This window comes from Trachurus trachurus, assembly GCF_905171665.1.
Source record: "Trachurus trachurus genome assembly, chromosome: 17".
Lineage (NCBI taxonomy): Eukaryota > Metazoa > Chordata > Actinopteri > Carangiformes > Carangidae > Trachurus > Trachurus trachurus.
In genome coordinates this window covers 8,306,387-8,327,728 of record NC_139900.1, presented here as the reverse complement: position 1 = coordinate 8,327,728, position 21,342 = coordinate 8,306,387, and the positions used below count along the sequence as shown (strand labels likewise).

The window sequence follows — 21,342 nt, the reverse complement described above, 5'->3', positions numbered from 1 at the left end:
GAAGGAAGGAAGGAAGGAAGGAAGGAAGGAAGGAAGGAAGGAAGGAAGGAAGGAAGGAAGGGAAAAATAATTGTGGAAAGAAGGAAGGGGAAAGGGGAAGGAAAGAAAGATGGAGGGTCAATTGGATCAAATGAGGAAGGAAGAAGAAGTGAAGACGAAGGGAAGGAACGAAGGGAAAAGGGATTTTGGAAAGAAGGATGGATGGAGGAAGGGAACAAATTGGGTCAATTAAGGAAGAGTCTGGGGAGAGGGAAGTCTGTTGTCGTTGTATGTCCGGCCCAGAAGAGTCACTTCCATGAAAGACTGAAAAAGCGATGCCTTCTGTTCATAAATGTTGCTCTTCTTTTCTTGACGTAAAGAGTATTGAGAAACTGCGGCGTATTCAAATGTAAAATCCAGGAGAATAAATATCTTCTTAGTGGATTCATCCTTGAGAACGGAGGTGTGTTTGTTTATGAAGCAGCTTGTTGCCAGAGGGGAAGGTGCAGTGGTTTTAATATTCAGGACGTCTCTCTGATCCGGGGTCAGTGCTGAGGTTCAGCGGCTGCAGAGTCCAACATGTATTCAACATTTAGCTCCGTTTTCCTCTGAGCTGTCTGGTGTTTGTGCTCGGCTGCTCCGCTCTTAAATGCCAGAAGCTCCGCTGAGGAGAAGTGGCCTGGTGTTTTTTAATCTCTCTCTGTCTCTCTGTCTCTGTCTGAGTCGAGTGTTACCTCGGCGAGGTTGCGCTCTCACCACACATTATCTCCTCAGGGATTACAGCACTCAGCTGTGGAGAGCCCTGCCTCCTCATTTCACTCCTTCAGACGACTGTAATTCACCTGCTTTTCACGCTGAGGCCCGAACACCCCCCCACCACCCACAGCAACAAGTGTCTGTCAGAGACTCAGAGAAGTAAAGAGCTGATTGTCAAGTGGCCACACTGCATTTTAAAAGAGCAAAATGAAATGTGTGAAGCTCAAAAGCATTTTGTTAACTACTGGTAGAAGACTCGCCACTGCAACAAAGAGTCCTGAAGTTAGTTCAGACCTGGTTAACAAAAGATCATTTTTTAATCACATAGAGCTTCTAAATCTCTTCACTCAAACACCTGATATTAAAGGGATAGTTCAACATTTTGGCAAATTGGCCCATTGCCATAATCCCTATAGTCATAGCAGTAGGTTTGTTACCTTTAATTGTCGGTGCAAGCTATTTTTAGAACGGCGGAGCAGAGCCGCGAGCTGCTCAGAGCTACGCTACGGAGGCTCATGGGATTTCTTGGTTTCCCTCATCAAATACACAATCCAACAACTCCACAATGCTCTGGTGGACAAGTTGTGACCTGCACATTCACCACGCTATGAGATAATAACACAACGTTACCACACAGAGTTGTTTTAGAGGGAAATACAGAGACTGTTGATGAAAAACTGTCCCTGAACGCAACGCGCATCAGCTGTTTTGCATGAATTTCCCTCTAAAACAACTCTGTGTGGTAACGTTGTGTTATTATCTCATAGCGTGGTGATTGTGCAGCTCACAACTTGTCCACCAGAGCGTTGTGGAGTTGTTGGATTGTGTATTTGATGAGTTTGATGAGGAAAACCAAGAAATCCCATGAGCCTCCGTAGCGTAGCTCTGAGCAGCTTGTAGCTCTGCTCTGCCGTTCTAAAACTAGCTTGCACCGACAATTAAAGGTAACAAACCTACTGCTACGACCATAGGGATTATGGCAATGGGCCAATTTGCCAAGTTATCGTCCTTAAATGTGCATCAACTCATTTTATTTTCCTGCAACTGATATTTTATCAGTTTATTTAAATATTTGAATCTGTCTTTTCCCTCTGGTTTTGGTCTCCACCACCTCAGAAACATCTGGCTCCTCAGCTGCTAGAACTTCACAGCTGTTACGGCCGTAAAAACCAGTGACGTCATCGTACAAGAGGTTAAAAGTGACTCTGGAGCTGTGTGAGAGAAGAGCTGAGTTATTGGTTTATTCAACAGCAACAGGGCACATCAATAAACATGGCTGTAAATGAGTAAAGAGGTTATTTATTTAGCATCTGTACTCCCTGGACAGATGTTTTCTGAGTCGCACTAAAACCAGAAAATGATTCTGACCTCCTTTCACATTTACACATTAGCAGCTTTAATATATTTTCACGATACCAAACCTCATATCTGATGCTATTTGTGGCCACAGCCGTCCAGTGTATTTACACTCTGTATCTGCCTCTAGTAAGTTTTAATTATCTTAATTTTATTCATTGCATTCATTCACGAGTCTCATGAGACTCTCAGATGCTCGTGTGTGTGGGCAAGTTGCTGATTTGTTGATCTTATAACACCAGGGTGAAAACAGAGAAGGATGTTTATCATTAGATGTGTAATGTGTGTGTATTTAGTCATTACTACGGTGGGCAGGCTGACGTCTCTACTATGTATTTAATTGCCTCCATATTTAGACTTTTACACTTCTTTGAACGCTATAATTAAACCAAGATATCACAGTTAGTGAAGCTGCTGAAGCCATATGAATGATTCAAATTTAAAAAAAAAATGCTGCAATTTTAATTTCATGCCCGTTACTTTAACCAAAGATAAATAACAGCGTTGCCGTGGAATCAGCTCGTTAGAGACGCAGGTTAAAAAAAGTGTCCCAATAAATGGAAGCGTTGAAGTGAGAGCCAATGGGGCGGCGGCGGCGGAGGATGTTGAGAGGCAGATGAAGACCTTGAGTCGTGGAGGTGAAGCACACTAATGTTGACAGAGTAATCGAAGCTGAAGCCCTGTTGTTGTCGGACCGCGGTGTGAATCATAGTAATGGGCTCTTGTCTCGGCGCTGAAGAACAACATCCATTAACGGAGCGGCTCCAGCGTTAGTTTGGCTTTAACTTACAGTTTAGAGCTGGAGACGAGAAAAAAACTATGAATATTTATTGAGCTGGTGTTCACCAAATCTGTGTGTGTGTGTGTGTGTGTGTGATATAATTACACTGTTCAGTCCCCAGAACATCCCATAAAACAAACATTCATTTCTACAGTTTAGTGAGTTTTCTCAGTGTAAAACAAATCAAACAGCAGCAGCAGCAAACAAAGAGGATTCATGTCAGATGGACACATTTACAGTTTCCTGAAGACACCAATTAAAACGAGCTGCTAAGTTACTGTTAATTACCATGGTGTGTAGGTTATGGGATGGTTTATTATTATTGTTTTATTTATTTTTGCAGTTGATGGTCCATAAGCCATTTTCAGTGTGTTAGGGTCAATAACATGATGCAACCCAATGTCAAGTGGTGTAACTGTTACAGTATTGTTTCATTAAAATCTATTATTATTATCTATTATCTATATTCAGGAAAATGAATCAGGACTCAAATGTGGTCATTCACTTTTGCAATGCAACACTACGTTTCCTGACGATTTTTACATAATTTGTCACGTTATTCAAAAGAAAAGCTGTGTTTTTAGGATATGTCCGACCTGCCCATTGTTGCTAAAATGCATTTAAATTCAAATATAGAAACAGAACAAAAAATCAGTTTCAGTAAAGTGCACCTTTAATAAGTAGGCTACACTTACATCCAGTGTAGGTGGATAAGATATTTAATAGTTATCATTGTTTTGTGGTTACACTGTTGGACATTTTCAGGGGCATTCAGTAGGCTATTTCTCTTTTTTAAAAATGGTTCAAATGTCATTTCAAATTACATAAAACCAATATGAATACAACATTTTAACAAATCTGATGCATGCTTTTAAAACAATTATTTATTTATTCATTCATTTAAAGCTAATTTTTATTTGTCATTAGCCCGTTAACATGCAACAACAACGATCCCTCTCTCCATCAGTATCCGAGCGGGACGCCATTCATCTCCACAACACGACACATGATTACAACATTTCATTTATTCATCTGGGCAGAATTACACCTTTCATTCATGTGACTGCACATTATTACACTGTTCATTCATCTCATATGGAGCCATTACAGCTCAAAGACCTGTTTCCACCGGGGAACATTAGACCTCCTCCTCCTCCTCCTCCTCCTCCTCCTCCTCCTTCACTCATTGTAATAGACTCTGATGTTTTTAACACTCAGAGGTTCAAACTCAGGTTTTTGTCATTAACGTCTCTTAAAGAGTTTAGAAATGAACGAGTGAAACTTTGCTCCTGAAAAGCTACAGGGTGATTTGGAGACACAAGATTTTTTTTTTTCATCTCTCCCTGTATCAGTGAGCTCCCGTCCTGCTGTGTTTTTGTACCAGTTCAACAGTTTTTTCACTCAGAGTAAGAGACGGGGAATAATCCACCTCCCGCTGCGTCTGATATTGTGATATATATACAGTATCCTCAGGAGAAGTGTGAGGACGACTCGCTCCAACTGCTTTCTTTTTTTCTTTATCTTCATTTACGATTTTCTCTCCTTTTAAGAGACGAGACGCTCCTGCACCAATCGGCTGTTGTGAACTCACTTCCTGCTAAATGAAAGACTGAAGGGAGAGTCGAAGGTTTCCACTCATCTGACCTGCAGCTCACTGATGAAAAAAAAAAATGCACGACTACTCTTCTCCGTACTTCTCAGAGAAGTTCCCTGAGGTTAAAAGATGAGATGAGTTTCTGACCCTCTGAGTGCTGCGTCACTCAGAGACAGTGTTTTAGTAACGATTTATACTTTTACAAGTCTCTTAAATGAGCTTCTTCTCCTTTGAACTGATGTTGCTGTGTAGTTTTATCTCCAGACGCAGAAATCCTGAATCCTCTGTCTGACACGTTGCTGCTTGGAGGACAATTTAATGATAAATTCCTGTTCAAAGCTGTGTTGTTGTCGTGTGACTTGATTTGATTTGAGCTCATTCAATTAGTTGATAAATCTAATAGCTGAAATAGGAAAAACAATAAACTGTTTTGACAATAAATGAATGGCTTTACTACATTTTCCAAGCAAAAAAAAGAAGACACTTGAAACTTGAATGACATCTTGTCAATAAGGAAACTGAACCATCTTTGGTTTTTGGGATTTTGATCAGATGAAATAAGACTAAGTTTATGGTGTTGTCTTGGTCTTTGTCATCGTTTTGGGATGTACTGTATGTTTTATTTATCTCATTGATGATTTGAAAAGATGATCTGCCGGCCAGATGTCATTCGTCTCTTCCTCTTCCTCTGCCTTTTACTGTTTTTAAAATCTGCTTTACTACAGAACAGCAAACACCTGAATGTGCTGAAACTGAGTGAATGAAAACTGGTGAAGATTTGAATCATTAACATGATCTTTTGTTATTCTTAAAGTGTTTTTTTCTATCAGGGAATCCGCCAGGTTAATTTATTTACAGTCATCCCACCAAACCCCCTCTCCCCTCCCCATCCTGAACCTCTGTTACACTATTTTGCAGTGCTTTGCTTTGCTTTGCTTTGCTTTGCTTTGCTTTGCTTCATCTTGTGTTTAACGAGCCAAGATGCCTCTGATTGTTTTTTTAAAAAATACAACCAAGCCAAGAGTTTTTTTTTTTCTTCCTGTTAATGGTTCAGTCGGGTCGTCCTTCTTCTCCAGCGCTGACACAATGCTGAGCTACAGTAGGTCTGCTTATGTAAGACTATTATATCTGCAGATTAATCAATAATGGAAATGAAAAGACGTCGCTCTGCTCTACACTGTGATGGATTTCTTGAGCGTTGTGAGTCCTCTGTGTTTTGGATTATCTCATGAAAGCTTGATTAAAGCCGCCTTGCTGAGATAACTGGAGTCCAGTCCTAATACTAATATTTCTAAGCAGCTGGTGGCCACGCCCCTTCACACGCCTACTTTGTAATGAATGCTGGTGAAAAATTGGTGTCATGACACTTATTTATGTGAGGAAAAATATATCTATCAAGACAAGACTGACAGGAAATTATCATCTAGTGTTTCACACCTACAGTCGAGGCCACTGACTCTCACATTGGAGAAAGTACTGTATTTAATTTGACAGATGACTGTTTTACCTTAAAGCTCTCACCGATGTTTTACAGATATTCTTTCAACAAGCTGTGTGTTTTGTTTCTGCCTCTAACAGAGGCGTGTGACGGTCCACTGGTGTCCAATCTGCCGCCGTCGTCCTTCAGGAGCTCCTCCCAGCTGTCCAGCAGCCACGCGCCGGGCTTCGCCAAACTCAACAGGAGAGAAGGTGAGAATCACTGAGTTTTGTTTGACCGGTCTAGTTCAGACAGACTGGAGTAATGTTTTACAGTGCTCATAATGCAGTGTTTCTGCTTTTTTTGAAGTAGTGGTGGTAACCCTTTTCCACTAGCGCAACACGGCTCAACACCGTAAAAACGCAGCAGAACCCACTGATCTGTACTGATTCTTTCACCTGAGTTAACAAGGTGTAGACAAGTGTGTTTGGAGCTAGTCTGGGACCGCTGACTCGCTGTTTTGGTAAGCAGCCGGAACCAGGGCGAGAGAGACAGGCCTTTCCTTCATAATAAAAGCACCAAGCTAATAAAATGTGGTGAAAGGAATATAATTTGCAAGAAAATCCCTGAGCCATTAAGTTAACCTTTTTCTTTTATTCTATTTATTTGTATTACAAGTTATTGTCTATTTTATAAGTTTTATGTTGGTGAACATTTTTACTTTGGTGAATTTGGTGATTTCCGGATCCGCTAGAAGACCGGAACCAGTATGCAGACAAAATTTGGAGTAAACAGAAACCAGGCTCCTCTCTGAAGAGCCTGGTGACGCCAGGCTAGTTTGGAGCTGACGAAAGGAGAGAAAAAAGAGAGTGAGGTGACACGGCTATAGACGCCGTGATATGAAAAGGAAAAGGACCTAAACCGAGTCGAGTAGAGCTGTAACTGTGTAGTGGAAAGGGGTGCAAACTAGTAATAGTAACTGGTAGTGGAAACCCTGCTTTACATTGTTTTAACAAAAAAAAAGGAGTTATCTCAAGCTAATAAGTCTAGGCTACCTTTTCTCTAGTAAGTCGCTGCCCTATTTTCCAAGACGACACTCCTCTGACTCTCTGACCTGGTGCCTGGGTGCTTGACGTGACTTTCAAGGCCACACTCTGGCGAGCAACTCACGTTGTATTAATTACGACATTTAAATCCAACTCCCCCCCCCCTAAAAAAAAAAAAAAAAAGAGGAGATACTGAGCAAGATAGTTATCTGTAGTTTACTTTAGTACTCGCGAGTCCCCGACCCGGTGCAGGACTCTGCTGAGAATGTGGAGACATGCGGCGGTGGTGTGTGGTGTATTTGCGACAGTAAAAAAAGAAAAAAAGAAAGTTGAAGTAGTGGCGGCTAGGATTTAGGAATGGCGGCCCGCCACACCTAAATGAATTTAGAGGAAACACTACAATGTTTTTTTCCAAGAGGAGAGATGAGCTGTATCTTTGCTCCAGTGAGATGTGAGACAACAGAGAGGAAGCAAAGCCACTGAGGCGTTGTTTTGTGTCGGTGGATCTCAGGGGAGCGCAGACAAAACTAGAGTTTTTAGACTTCCAGGTAACACACAGGTGACTAGTCGGCTCATTGAGAGGGATCAGAACAATTTCAGAGAGACAAGACAGTCTAAAAAAAAGCAGTAGCAAATAGCTGCTTTGTCTTGTGCTGATTCTCTATAGCTGCTGTTTATACTGAGGGTTTATGGATGTAAAAGGTGTTTGTGTGTTGGTCCTAGCTTTGTAAACCCAGCAGGGAGTCCTGTGCTGGAGATGCTGATGATGTGAGGCTTTGACAAAATGAAGAAGATGATTCGTTGTGGAGTTTTCTGCAGGGAACAGGCTCCGCTGCTTCATCCTGACATCAAAGCCCAGAATCAGCTGGGAGGGGGATAGGAGTGTGTGTAAAAACTGGACCTGGGGAACACTGTGGCTCTGTGTTTGCTGCCTGAGACGTAAAGTCGGGGTCTGTTTGCTGCTAAATGCTGCCGGACCGGTGGCCTCTCTCTGTTTGCTCTCCTGACTTTGTGGTAACAGTCGACTGATGAGACTCTTTGCTGTGGCTCTCCAAAGTCTGAAGTGTAATAGAAGAGTCGGATTAAAAGTCTCCGAGTACAAACATCATCATCGTTACACACTGTCTGTCAGTGCTGAGGAGCTGTGATGCTGTAGCTCAGGTAGTACAGAGTGACAGAGCTGAATCCCATTGGTGTCCTCTCTGCTGACACTCGTTGGCCTGAAGCCATCCTCCTCTAATGCTGCTGACATTTCTTTGTGGTCTTTCATTAACTGCAGTTAAAGCTCTGTAATGAAAACGCTGAACTGTGACCGTTTTCACATTATAGTCTTTTAAGTTCTGTACATCAACTCCTGTCTGATGAACACTTATAATATCTTTTTGAAGAAAAGTAGGACAACTCAGAGTAATGATATACATTTGAATGTCGGTTTTAATTTCTCTGGTCCTCCTCCTCCTCCTGGTGTCGGTATAAAAAGGTTCAGTCTTTAGTGAGGTGACAGCCCATCACACACAGAGAAGCTCAAGTCAAACACCAGGAGGAAATGTTAGAAAGCCGTGCACACAAAGAAACAAACACAATGTGACAAAAGGTGAGATTCATTATGTTACATGACGATACGAAACAATATGACAAGACAGGACATGACACATTAAGATACATTACGATATGAAACGGTAAGATATGACGCATTTCAACATGATAGAGTAGGATACTGGACATGACATTGCAATACGTTACGACACAATACATTATGATACAATACGATATGATATGATACATTACGACACGATACATTATGTTGCAATATGTTACATTACAATACGATACAATATGACACATTTCGATATGACACAACATGACACAATACGTTACGTTACGATATGATACAATACAACGCGACATGATACGTTACAATACGACACTACATGACATGACACGATTCGACAGGTTACGTTACATTATGATACGGCACAACATGACACGATACATTACAATACGATACAATACAATACAACATGACACAACAAGACCCAATACATTATGTAAGGGATAAAGCCTGACGAGGTGTTACTGTAATTATCAGGAATTAATGGAGGATGCGGATGCGTGAACCGTCCGACGCTTCCGCAAAGTCCATTAACCACTGATAATCGGACACCTCGTCAGGCTTTATCCAGCTTATACTATGTTCACTTACGAAAGAAAGAAGTATTAAATCAATAAGCCGGTGCATATTCTCATTTGCCCAGGTCATAGTATTTCAAAGGAGGTTAAATCGAAAGCAACTGGACTTAGTTATTTGTCTAGGAAGACGTTTCACCTCTCATCCAAGAGGCTTCATCAGAGCTAATTCCTCAGGCCTGGACTCTGCTGCCCATTTACATCTCAAGGAGAAAGCCCACTCCTTTGAGGACAGCAATGTCCAAATCCTAGACAGAGAGGACAGATGGTTTGAAAGAGGAGTTAAAGAAGCCATCTATGTAAAAGTAGAGAAACCATCCCTCAACAGGGGAGGTGGTCTCAGACACCACCTATCTCCAATTTACAATGCTGCCCTTGCATCCCCAACTACTGTTCACAAGTGGCAAGTGCCTCCAACGACTGTCGTTATAACACAATAGGGCACTAACGAAGTCGAAACCAACTTTCCATCAAAGACAGTCATTTAAACGACTGTCGTTGGCACTTGGAGCACAAAAGGGAACCAGTGACATCATCACCCTTGTGAACGCCCACACAAGAGGTTAAATAGTGAGTCTCCACACCAGATAGTTGGACCAGTCCCAGCCTGGTCAGATGCTACATGAACTGATGAAGCCTCTTGGATGAGAGGTGAAACGTCTTCCTAGACAAATAACTAAGTCCAGTTGCTTTCGATTTAATTAACCTCCTTTGAAATTAAATCAATAATTTATACTTTAATGTTATACTTTGATGTTTTTCCCAAGAAGTGACTGAGCAGACTATTTACTGTAATATCTCGTTGCCGATAGATAGATAGATAGATAGATAGATAGATAGATAGATAGATAGATAGATAGATAGATAGATATATAGATAGATAGATAGATAGATAGATAGATAGATAGATAGATAGATAGATAGATAGATAGATAGATAGATAGATAGATAGATAGATAGATAGATAGATAGATAGATATATAGATGCCCTGAAGCCAATCACAATCGAGTAGTCACCCAGTATTGTACCACACATTATGAGACAGTAGTAAATAACTTTTCACACATTTTCAATGCTGTGAAAACTTACATGAACATGTGACATACGTGCTGATACACTAGACTTTGGTGTTTGGAGCTGAGATCATGTTGAAGGATTAATATCGGATAAAAACAACTCAGCAGATTTCTTTATCACAAGCAAACTGGAACATATTAGACAACAGATTGTCAATTTATTACTGTGTAATATTTCAGCTGGATTTTTACTTAATCAGCACATGAGGTATTTTAACAGTCACTGCATAACTGCTGCAGTATTCATATATTCTTCTTATCAAGCTCTGGTATGTAGTTTGTGGATTAGGAAAGCACAGTGTGTGTATGTGTGTGTGTGTGTGTGTGTTTCCTCCTCAGCAACATTTCCAGGGAGCGATCCCAACTGCTTTGCTGAGGAAATCGATGAATAAATGAATGTCTCCATCTCATTTCCATCTCCTGCTGCTGCTGCTAACGCTCTGCCTCCTCCTGTTGTTCTCTGAGGAGCAGCTTCGCTCTCAATTCATTTACCCGCTAAGTGAACAGAGATTATCAGAGTCTGGGAATACCTCCTACACAGCACCTTTACAAGGGCTTCAATCAGACCGACTGGAATCTGTAACTTTGTGCTTGTTACTGATATCTAGAGAGAACCACCCAGGTTCTGTGTGTATTTAAATATTATTTACATCGCCAACATTTTCTGCTGCTAGAATTCGTGATATAAAACACACTGATATGAATCTGTAGCTGGCTGATGGAGTTGAACGTTGAACAAACTGAAAGGTTGAACAAAACGAGGTATTAATATTTTATTATAAAACGGAAAGGTGAATTGGTTGTTATATACCACAGCTACTATTCTAAAGCCTTATCACACCGTAAGCTATCACTCCGCCTCAGGCACGTATGACTGGTATGAATGGAAGTTGTTGTCATGTATCCATGACAATGGACTGTTGCAGTCCGTAGCAAAAGACAGTTCATGTTTTTACGATGTTAAAAAATGGACTAAAGTAGTTGAATTCACATGTTTAAGGTGAACTTTCACCTCCAGAGGGTTAACAATGGTAGAGGGGACTGAGCAGTGACAGAGGAAAAGACCAGATGCAGAGCTACTTGGAGCTAACGTCTGGAGAGGTGGGACTATTTTTTTCACAGTGAGGCTATTTTATTGAATAATATTTATTTCTGGTTGAATAAAACTACATGAAATTGATTGCGTATCCCTCTTTCATATTGTCATTATTGGTAACCGTTTTATAAAAGCAATATATCACTCCAGTCCGTGGTAGGCTATGCTCCCACTCTACGGGGGTTGTCGTCCCTCTGCTTCGCATCGGGCCGAACAACGCCCCTTAGCCGTGGTATAATGAGCATAGACCACGGCCTGTCGTGATATATTGCTTAAATATATATACATAATATAATGATGCCAGATATTGTGTTAGTTGATCATCATGACCTCAGGGTGTATCCTCTGTGTCTGTGCACCTCAGCTATAGTGAATAGGTAGGTTAGTAGGCAAGGACGTAGCATTTGTATGAGGTTGGCTACACATGACACTAGAGCTTTTAAGGTCCGACTTAAGGTCCGACAAGTGTGTTGTGTCAATGAGATTTATTTTACCGCTCCTAACTGAGTTGAAGCCTTAACCAATCTCAAATCATTGATATTTATGATGACATGGCACCAGACTGCATCCAATGGAAATACCTTCAATAGCCAATGAGAGCTAGCCGACCACGTAGGTAGTTTTTATTTGTACCAGTACATTTAAACATACATCTGCAATCACAACATAAAGACAAGTCAACAAAATCTTACATTAAATCTGTACCATCAGATTATCAGGTAGTGTCACGTTCGCGCTACGTTGTGTAAGCCTACGCCTACATATATCACCCATTGATTCTTTTTCTTTGGCAACGTCAATCATCTTCCATGTTTGTTTTTCTTCTGAAGTCGTGTTTGATCATCCAAGTGAGATCTTGTCTGGAGAACCTCCACTGTGAAACGTGTTACTTTAGTGTTGTCTTACTCAAGACCAGTCCACATTTTAAGGTCTTGGTCTTGTCTTGGCCTTGGTCGAGCTGGACTGAAGAACCAGTCAAGACCACAGCTACAGTGACGTGTCTCTCTGTCACTCGCTCACTTTGGTTTATGTGATGTAATTCAATAACTTTCAGATGATTAAAATTGTTCTACAAAAGTGTATGTTTGTGTGTAAAACCATCTGAAAAACTTGGTTGCACCAGTGTCAAAAGTGGGAAAGACTTTATCAGGCTCTGTGCTGTGTTCTTCTGTTCAATCCAGACTTTGTTTCAATTCAATATGGTTTAGATTTTATGAAAATATTATCTTTTCTTTTTAACTAAGGAACAATGTAAATATCAAGCCACATGATTATTATGAGTAGTGAATACAGTAATCGTCTTGAAAATGGTCTCGCATCGGTTTGGTCTCGGTCTTGGGTTAGTTAATCTTGACCACAACACTAGTGTTACTGTTACTGTTCGCAGTCTGGACGAATTAACTAATGTGTGTGCATTTGAAGAATAATAACGTTAAAAATTTGATTGAAACGGAAGCCTTACTGATTTGTGTAGCCAGCCTCAGAGGAAAACGGAGTCTTCCTCTGCATGGGGGCCGTGAATGTTTGCAGAAAACTTTCATAGAAATTCATCACAAAGTCGTGCGATTGTTGAGTCTGGACCGACTGACATTTCCATCCAAAAAGCCAGTGTGGCTAAAAGGTCCGAGGACGCTACGAGAATAAAAAGCTCTCGCTGTCTGAATCCACATATGTACTGACATAAAAACAAGGTTATGTTTGGGGAACAACAGCAACAGCAACAACGTCTTGCAGCCCATTTCCCCCCACAGAGAGCAGACAGTTAATAAAAGGCAGCAGTTGTCCGTCTGCTCTGAGGCCGGAGGACTTGAACCTGACGATCAGAGCGGAGGTCCGATGGCTCCGAGTCTGACAACACAAGTGGATAAAGAGCCATGATGGTCTATTGATTGCCGATGAATGGCCTTTTAACAGGATACTGGAGGATGAATGACTCGACTATTTCACTCTCCCTGATAGTCTCCCTCTCTCTCTCTGATTCTTGATTTTGATTCACCCTCCTCTGATGTTTTTCTTTTCATTCCTCCACTCAATTTATTACTTTTTTTTTTCGCTCAGCTCCCGTCGTTTATCTAAATTGTACCTGTCCATCTCCCCGTACAGTCTGTCTTCTCTTATAATCATTAATTTCACTCCGGCCACAGTCTCATTTTCATTCCCATTGGTAAGAACTAATTCAGTCAGCTTGTCTTCTTGCCAAATGTTAATAGCAGTGTCCATGTTTAAACATTTTCTTTCTTTGGTGGGCGACGGCGACAGTTATCAGTGACGACGACGCAATTATGCCAGAATGGACTTGGAGAGAAGTCCACAGTAATCATTTTGTCAAAGAGGGAGATTTGGAGGTGGAATTAAACTTTAATTGGAGCCTGTAACTCGGGACAGGCCAATTTCAGATGGAATCAATTTCACTTTTGATTGCAACACTTTCAACAATTTCTATGGAATATCTCTTTCTACATGCAGTTTAATTTCATCGTCCCGGTTACATGGTTCCAGTCAAAGTCAAATCAATGGCTTACAACCTATTATTACTTATGATCCCTCACCTCCGTCCACCCCCAACAAGTCCTCCAACCAGTGGTGTGCAGTCAGGGGAGGCAGGTGAGGCAGTGCCGTATGTAGGCCGGCAGGAAAAATGAAATTATTTAGTTAAAGCAGAAGTAAGCGATCCGGTCGTTTTGGGTAATGCTGCGTTCCAGGCAGGCTTTTGAAACCGTAAATTACAGCTTAAGTCACAACTTACGACTTTGAAGCGTTCCAGGCAACCCGCTCGTGTTTTTCCGACCTGTTGCCTGTGAAAGTCACTATAACGGCCACTCGTAACTTCCGACCTGTGAAGTCGTACCAGATTGAACTGGTACGACTTCACAGGTCGGAAAAACACAAGTTACGGGTTGCCCTGAACGCACCATAACGTCTTGTCAGCCGATGGAGTTAGCAGCCCCCGCCCTCGTCATGGATCTATTGGTCCTCGTCCCTACGTCACCACATTCAGGCGCATCCCTTGGCTGCACACACAGAGAGGACCGCCCCTTTATGCCGTTCTCTCTCCTCATTGGATAAAGGTTGTAGGATACGAGAAAAGTTTTCTCCTCGGCTCACAGCAGAGCAGAGTGACTGACAGACCCGTGTTTTGGTCCAAACACTCTATGTAAGTGATTGCTGTCGGAAGATATAACTATTTAAGACTTATATTAACACAAAAATATAGCTTACTTCTGCTTTAATCTAAGGTTTAAGTTTTTTTTATATTTCAGATAACTTTACCACAGGTTTAAATGTGTCAGCATTTTGTGATTTTAATAGTCTAATAAAAGCAACTCAACAGATCTAACCTCTGGCCAGGCAGCGGCTGCAGAAGCGACTCGTCGTAGAGGCACAGAGCTGCTCTGCCTCTTCTGTCAGTAAGGTGTGTACAGTATGTGGCTGTTTGCACATGCACAGTTTATTCCCACATAGACTTACATGTACGCCAAGAGGCAGAGCGCTACATGGCCTCTTAACATAACTCTACTAAGTGTGAGCGGCACGCACGTTCACGTTGCTTTTGTGAATTGTAAACACACAGACGCCCCCTCGGTTTTTGAGTCCAGCAGTTTAGCGGCTAATTCAACAGCAGTGATGGATAACTGTACCGGAGAGGCTCAACAACTTCATGAGCTTCATTTGAGGAATAAACGGCAGCTTTTACCTGACGGGAGACCGACGCCTGAACTACGGTAGCTAACAGCTAGCAGGTTTTAACATACTTTCTCTCTCTGTAGCTACATCTCTTTCCTACACACACACAGCCCAGGTTGTCTGTTATATCTGTTGTAAACCTTGTAGTAATAGTCTACCTATACTGTACTAGAGCTCACCGCACGTCACTGCCTCCAACCTACACAAACATATGTGTTGTTTTTCCAACCTTCTGCAACTGTACCAAGAGCAGAACAATGATCATCACCATAGGCTACTATAAAGCCACCATAGCTTGCTTGGGTTCCTGAGGGAATAAAACTGTTTGGTTAAGTTTAGGAAAAGACAAAGATCTGGGTTAAAATAAGGATTTTCTCAACACTAGATTAAACTACTGTTTGGTTTGACCCACCCATCCTCCTCAACTACTGCTCTATAACTGCAAGACTGGACTTCTCCCTGCGCTCCACTCAGTCTGATAGTGTTGTGGTACTCAAGACTGGTTTCAAGGTCTTGGTCTTCTCTTGGATTTGACTACATTTTTACTTGTTCTTGGTCTTGTCTTAGTCTTGGTATCTTCTGGTTTTGGTCTTGACTACAACACTACAATCTGACAACAAAATGTAATGGGTCATAATGAACAGCTGCTCAAACGGCCTTTTACCTCTCTGACATTGGGCAAGAAGCCAGGTAGGCAGGTTAATTAAGAGTTGCCAATTGGCCACATTTCTCTGGAGTAACTGGGGGAAACTCATGGAGGCACTGGGAGAACTGGGAAACTCCACTCAGAAGGTCCTGACCAAACCACGGCTGAAACTCCAGGACCTTCGTGCTGTGAGGCAACAGGCCAAACAACTGGACGACTTGATATTCTTGACTTTTTTGATAAGAATCAAGCAATTTGGGGTTTTTTCCCCATAAAGATATAATATGATATCCTACAAAGACAAGAGCGGTACTGTTCCATTCAAAAAATGTCATTGTTTATAATGCAAATTGTTCTTGACAAGATGATTTATCGTGGATATATAAAAAAAAGAAAGAAAAAAGAACAGATTAAATCATCCTAAAATAAGATATTTTGACTTTTCTCTGAGTGCTCGTTTTGCAGCGTGACATTTAGAAAAATGGAAATCTTTCCAGCTTTGTCTGCAGAGAGAACCTGCCGCGTTCTCCGGCCTGTCAGAGCTGCACTGAGCCCATTAGCTTCCTGTTGGATTCTCTGTCCGACTGACATGTTATCAGGCTGCTGAAATTACCCTCCACACTTTGTATTCTCATGCAAATGACCAGCGCTCATTCTGGGCCCTGCACTTATATCAGTCTGTCTGTTAGACGTCTTTCCAGCTGCCTCCCCTGTCCCATATAGCTGCTCGTTTTCTTCCCTGTTAACGCTGCTGCCTCCTTTTCCCTGCTGACGAAACGTCGATGAACGTTTCCCGTAGTTATCCATCCATCTGCAGCCAGCCTCGACCTCTTATTATTCAGCAGTTAACCTTCGACAGAGACGACAGCCACCTATAGAAAACACATCTTCCCCCCCCCCCCAGTGTTTGGTGTTTGACTCTCTGTCTGGCACTAAGCTGACATTTTTCACACACCAAAGTGGAGCGTTTCAAACACGGTCGCGATAAAATCTGTGAAAATGTGTTTTTGTGTGGACGGAGAAAACAGAAAATATTGACTGTGACACTCTAGACAACGAGATTCAGCCGTTTCCTCACTGTTAAGGCATTTCAATTGTTTCACATCTTCAAAAGCTCCCTGCACAGTGGGACTCTGCAAGCTTTCTCAGATTGTAGTTTTTAGATGTAGTGAATACTTTTAGGAGAGGTTTGCATCTGTGAAAAGAACAATCCTGTTAAGTGTGTGCAGCATCGTGCTCGACTTCTGCAACAAATGTAGGTGAGGAGAAGATCACCTGTTCGTGCCTCTGTGTAAATGTGACCAGCCACCAGAAAACCAGCAACAAGTCGTGTAAACAAAGAAAAATCAATTTCCTTTTTAAATTAGAGATTTAGTTTTTTTTGCAGAATATGCAAGTTGAAATTATGAAGAAGCCAGTTTTGATGTTTCAAATAACAGTATTGGGTCATAAAATAATTGGGTAATAAATAATAATGGCCGAATAAGTGTTGCAAACTGGTGGTCTTAAAGGGATAGTTCAACATTTTGGCAAATTGGCCCATTGCCATAATCTTAGCAGTAGGTTTGTTACCTTTAATTGTCGGTGCAAGATATTTTTAGAACGGCGGAGCAGAGCTGTGAGCTGCTCAGAGCTACGCTACGGAGGCTAATGGGATTTCTTGGTTTCCCTCATCAAACTCATCAAATACACAATCCAACAACTCCACAACGCTCTGGTGGACAAGTTGTGACCTGCACATTCACCACGCTATGAGATAATAACACAACGTTACCACACAGAGTTGTTTTAGAGGGAAATTCATGCAAAACCACTGATGCACGTTGCCTTCAGGGGCAGTTTTTCATCAACAGTCTCTGCATTTCCCTCTAAAACAACTCTGTGTGGTAACGTTGTGTTATTATCTCATAGCATAGTGAATGTGCAGGTCACAACTTGTCCACCAGAGCGTTGTGGAGTTGTTGGATTGTGTATTTGATGAGTTTGATGAGGGAAACCAAGAAATCCCATGAGCCTCCGTAGCGTAGCTCTGAGCAGCTTGCGGCTCTGCTCCGCCATTCTAAAAATAGCTTGCACCGACAATTAAAGGTAACAAACCTACTGCTATGACTATAGGGATTATGGCAATGGGCCAATTTGCCAAAATGTTGAACTATCCCTTTATGTCCAAAGAGACGTGGGCTTGTTACTGGACGGTTGACGGTTCAATGCTCAGACCAGCAGGATTAAACCCGGATGAGGAGTTGCCCCTTCCTCATTACCAGCAGCGAGGTGCCCTGGAGAAAAGGTTTCCCCTGGTTTCCTCAGTCATTCGCCACTAAGTCAGACTGTGTTTGTACTGGGCAGCTCAGGAAACTGTTGGAGCGTCGGTCGGCTGAAACTTCCCAGAGGAAATTAAAACGTAAAAAAAATAAAAGGTCTTAAACTTAAATAGCTGTTTATTCAACTTTACCGAGCAAATGAGACAAAGCAGAACAAAATACTGGATCAGACACCGACATAAAATGTCATGAGTCTCTGTCGATTTCGATTTTTTACATCGCCGCCATGTTTCCATCGAGGGCGGCCACACAGATAACTTCCTGCTCGGTTCACTCCTGGCCTCCATTAACTTGTTGGACGTGGCAGCTCGACAGACTCCGAGGGGAAAAACAGGCAGATATGTTTGATGTAAAGTGACAGGCGTGAAGAGAAGTATTGAGACCCTCGGCCATCAGTTCACCTCCGTTAGATTAGTTCCAGTTCCACTGACAGCGGTGGACACAGCAAATCTTTTAACGCCGCTCAGTGTCTGAGTCACTGCCTCTGATCCTTCTCCTCTCTCTTCGGTCTAATCTTCATGGCTAAAGGTCAGACTGTGTCTCGCTCTTTTCTGTTCCGCTGTCACCGGACACGTCTGTTAGTCAAGTGCTTATTAGCTTTGGCCTTTTTTTTTTTTTTTTTGCTCTATAAAGATCAGGCTCCACCGGCCACATAGACCGACACTGATTCGCTCTCACTGCTGAGTTTTTCTCCTTGACCTGCCACTCCACTCTGTCCACAGACCATTTTCTGTGTTAACAAAAGCTGCTTAAATGATACCAGGGGTGAGAATAAATCCTCCACCACTGTGTTCTTCAATCATTATAGACACTCACACATGAACGTCGGCCAAATGTCATCAGACACACTGTGAATCTCAGCTGTGGCGACTGTAGACTTTGCTCATTTATTGGCCCGATCCTTTGTGCTGCACCGTGGAACTGAGAACTGTCCAATCAGAGTGAGCGCTTGTTAGTTAAAGGAACTTGGGGCAGGATTTGTGAAAAAATTAACATGCATTTTAATTAGGGGTGGGAATCTTTTACTATCTCACAATTAGATTCAATTCTGATTTTTGGGGCTACGATTCAATTCAAATTTTCAATTCAAAACGATTTGATTCCTAATGATTTCTGCTTCAGTCTGTCGGTGTGCAAAGGATCCTCCTCATGATCTACTCCAGTCTGCTTTGCAAGACAGAATAACTAAAGTGTCTTTTTCACATTTATTGAGTTTTAAACATTTATCCATGTTTAGATGGAATTACTGAAACTGTTGCATAAAAGCAATGTCACATATTGCTTAAGTAACAAAATTAAAAGTACCTCTTTATTAAAAAAGTTGCAGTTAAACATGCTGCCTTTTAAATTCTAAGGAAATGGAGGCCGACAGCAGAAGATTTGTTTCATATTTCGATCGATTTTGGGACATTTTATATCGATTCCGAATCGTATTAAATGAGAATTGCGATTCTTATGTGAATCCATTTTTTGGCACACCCCTAATTTTAAGTTTATTAATGCTAATGGATGATGAAGCGTTTAAAACCACACATATCTCTGCGTTACCTTGAACAGGCTGTGGTGCTGGATAATGTGCTGCAATTCGTGGTCCAAATTTCCTGCGCAGTCCTGCGAGGACAAGCGCAGTGGAACCGAAGTGTTTGGGTAGTAATGGATTCTGCTACAGCCAGAAACGACCCACCACCACCACCACACAAATCCACTAAAAAGTATAAATATAATGTTACACTAGAATAAACATTGTTAGTTTACTTACTTTGTTGCTTGACATGATGCTGTTTGCAGTTGTAGGCCACCAACGTCTTATTTCTTGATCCTGCCGTAAGTTCCTTAGAAGACGTCCCGAAACAGCTCTGCAGTTTTACATGATTATGTGTTTCAGATAAAAACATTAAGATACTGTAGGGAGGGACATGTCACAGATATTGATTACTGTCTACGGAAGCCAATCATGATGAATGTATAATTGTAAAATTGTAAACGTAAAAATACTCAGATAATAACTGTCTGATATGAGTTTTGCAAATCAAATCATAAATAATTAATATACAGTACATTTTCCATTTAAAAGGGTTGTAACACTGAGTTATTACTGAGAACAACACATAAATCAATACCCCTCACTGTTTGTCATTGTGAAGAAATACACATTTTAATTTTGTGAAAATGTAATGTTTTAAATATAGTTGATAGGACATTTTATCAACTTCACCGTGAGAAACGCTGCTCGAGCACAAACATGTGAAACTGCTGTCAGCTCCACACATTAGCGAGGATGTAGACTGACTGCAGTTCTCGCAAAGTGGTGATTCAAGAAGAGCACATACACACACACACACACACACACACACACACACACACACACACACACACACACACACACACACACACACACACACACACACACACACACACACACACACACACACACAGAGTAGACCCTTCAACAATGTTATTAGAATATTTCAGATGAGTTGTGTTGATGAAGATAACACCAAACAAGCTCATTAAAAGTAATTGGGTGGCTCATTACTGTAAAAGAGTTCAGTTGTTGGAGCATTAAGTTGCTGCTCATTTGAGACTGTGAGATAAACCACTGACTATATTTTGCCCACAGTGTGATGCCTGGTGGAAAGAGTTCATCCTCTGGGGAACATGAATGTGGTCGGTCTAGTAGTTATCTGCAATTGACTATTATATATTATTTACTTATACATTATTGTAGTGTTTAATGTGTCTGAATTATGTCCTGGTTGTTTTTTATGTGGTAACAGAAATCTGTAAATTTAAATAGGAACTATGCTTCATTTTTACCTTAATGAAGCAGCTTCAGAGTAACTGTGTTGGTTACGTAAATCAATTGTAACTTGTTATGATGGAGAATGGAGGCTCTCTGTCTTCCACCGAGCATCTCTTGGCTGGCCCATAACCCCCAATCTCTTGCAGAGGTGGCAAAAGTACTCATATTCTGTACTTAAGTAGAAGTACAGATACATGTGTAAAAAATTACTCTGGTAAAAGTAGAAGTACTGATTCAACTCCTTTACTTAAGTAAAAGTAAGAAAGTACAGGCTCTGAAATGTACTTTCAAAGTAAAAGTAAAAAGTAAAAATGAATTTTTGCCATTAATGAAACCTACATCCTTTGATAATTTTGTTAAACAAAAAAAGTTCAGACAGGATAATCAAGATTGAACTGACCAGAGGCGGTGGTTCCCAACGTTTGGGCCGCCACAGACTCTCACAAAATAATAATAAGAATACTTTTTAAACAGCATTTCATCACCTCTCATCTCTGCCAGTCAGTCCACCTGCAGTCTCTCTCGCGTGCGGTCACGCGCACGTACACAGAGACACGGGCACATGGACAGGTTGCGCTTTGCCGCTCGTAAACAGTAAA

General features: G+C 41.4%; 1 protein-coding gene across 1 annotated transcript in view; it reads left to right on the top strand.

Moving 5' to 3' along the window:
• Window positions 1–21,342, top strand: part of LOC311000275 (contactin-associated protein-like 4) — a gene marked incomplete at both ends in the record, with an annotated part of 157,971 nt that overhangs the window by 36,900 nt on the left and 99,729 nt on the right. The window contains one exon of the mRNA XM_083990944.1: window positions 6,045–6,155. Coding sequence (XP_083847070.1) covers window positions 6,045–6,155 — 111 coding nt within the window. The remainder of the gene's footprint in view (window positions 1–6,044; window positions 6,156–21,342) is intronic.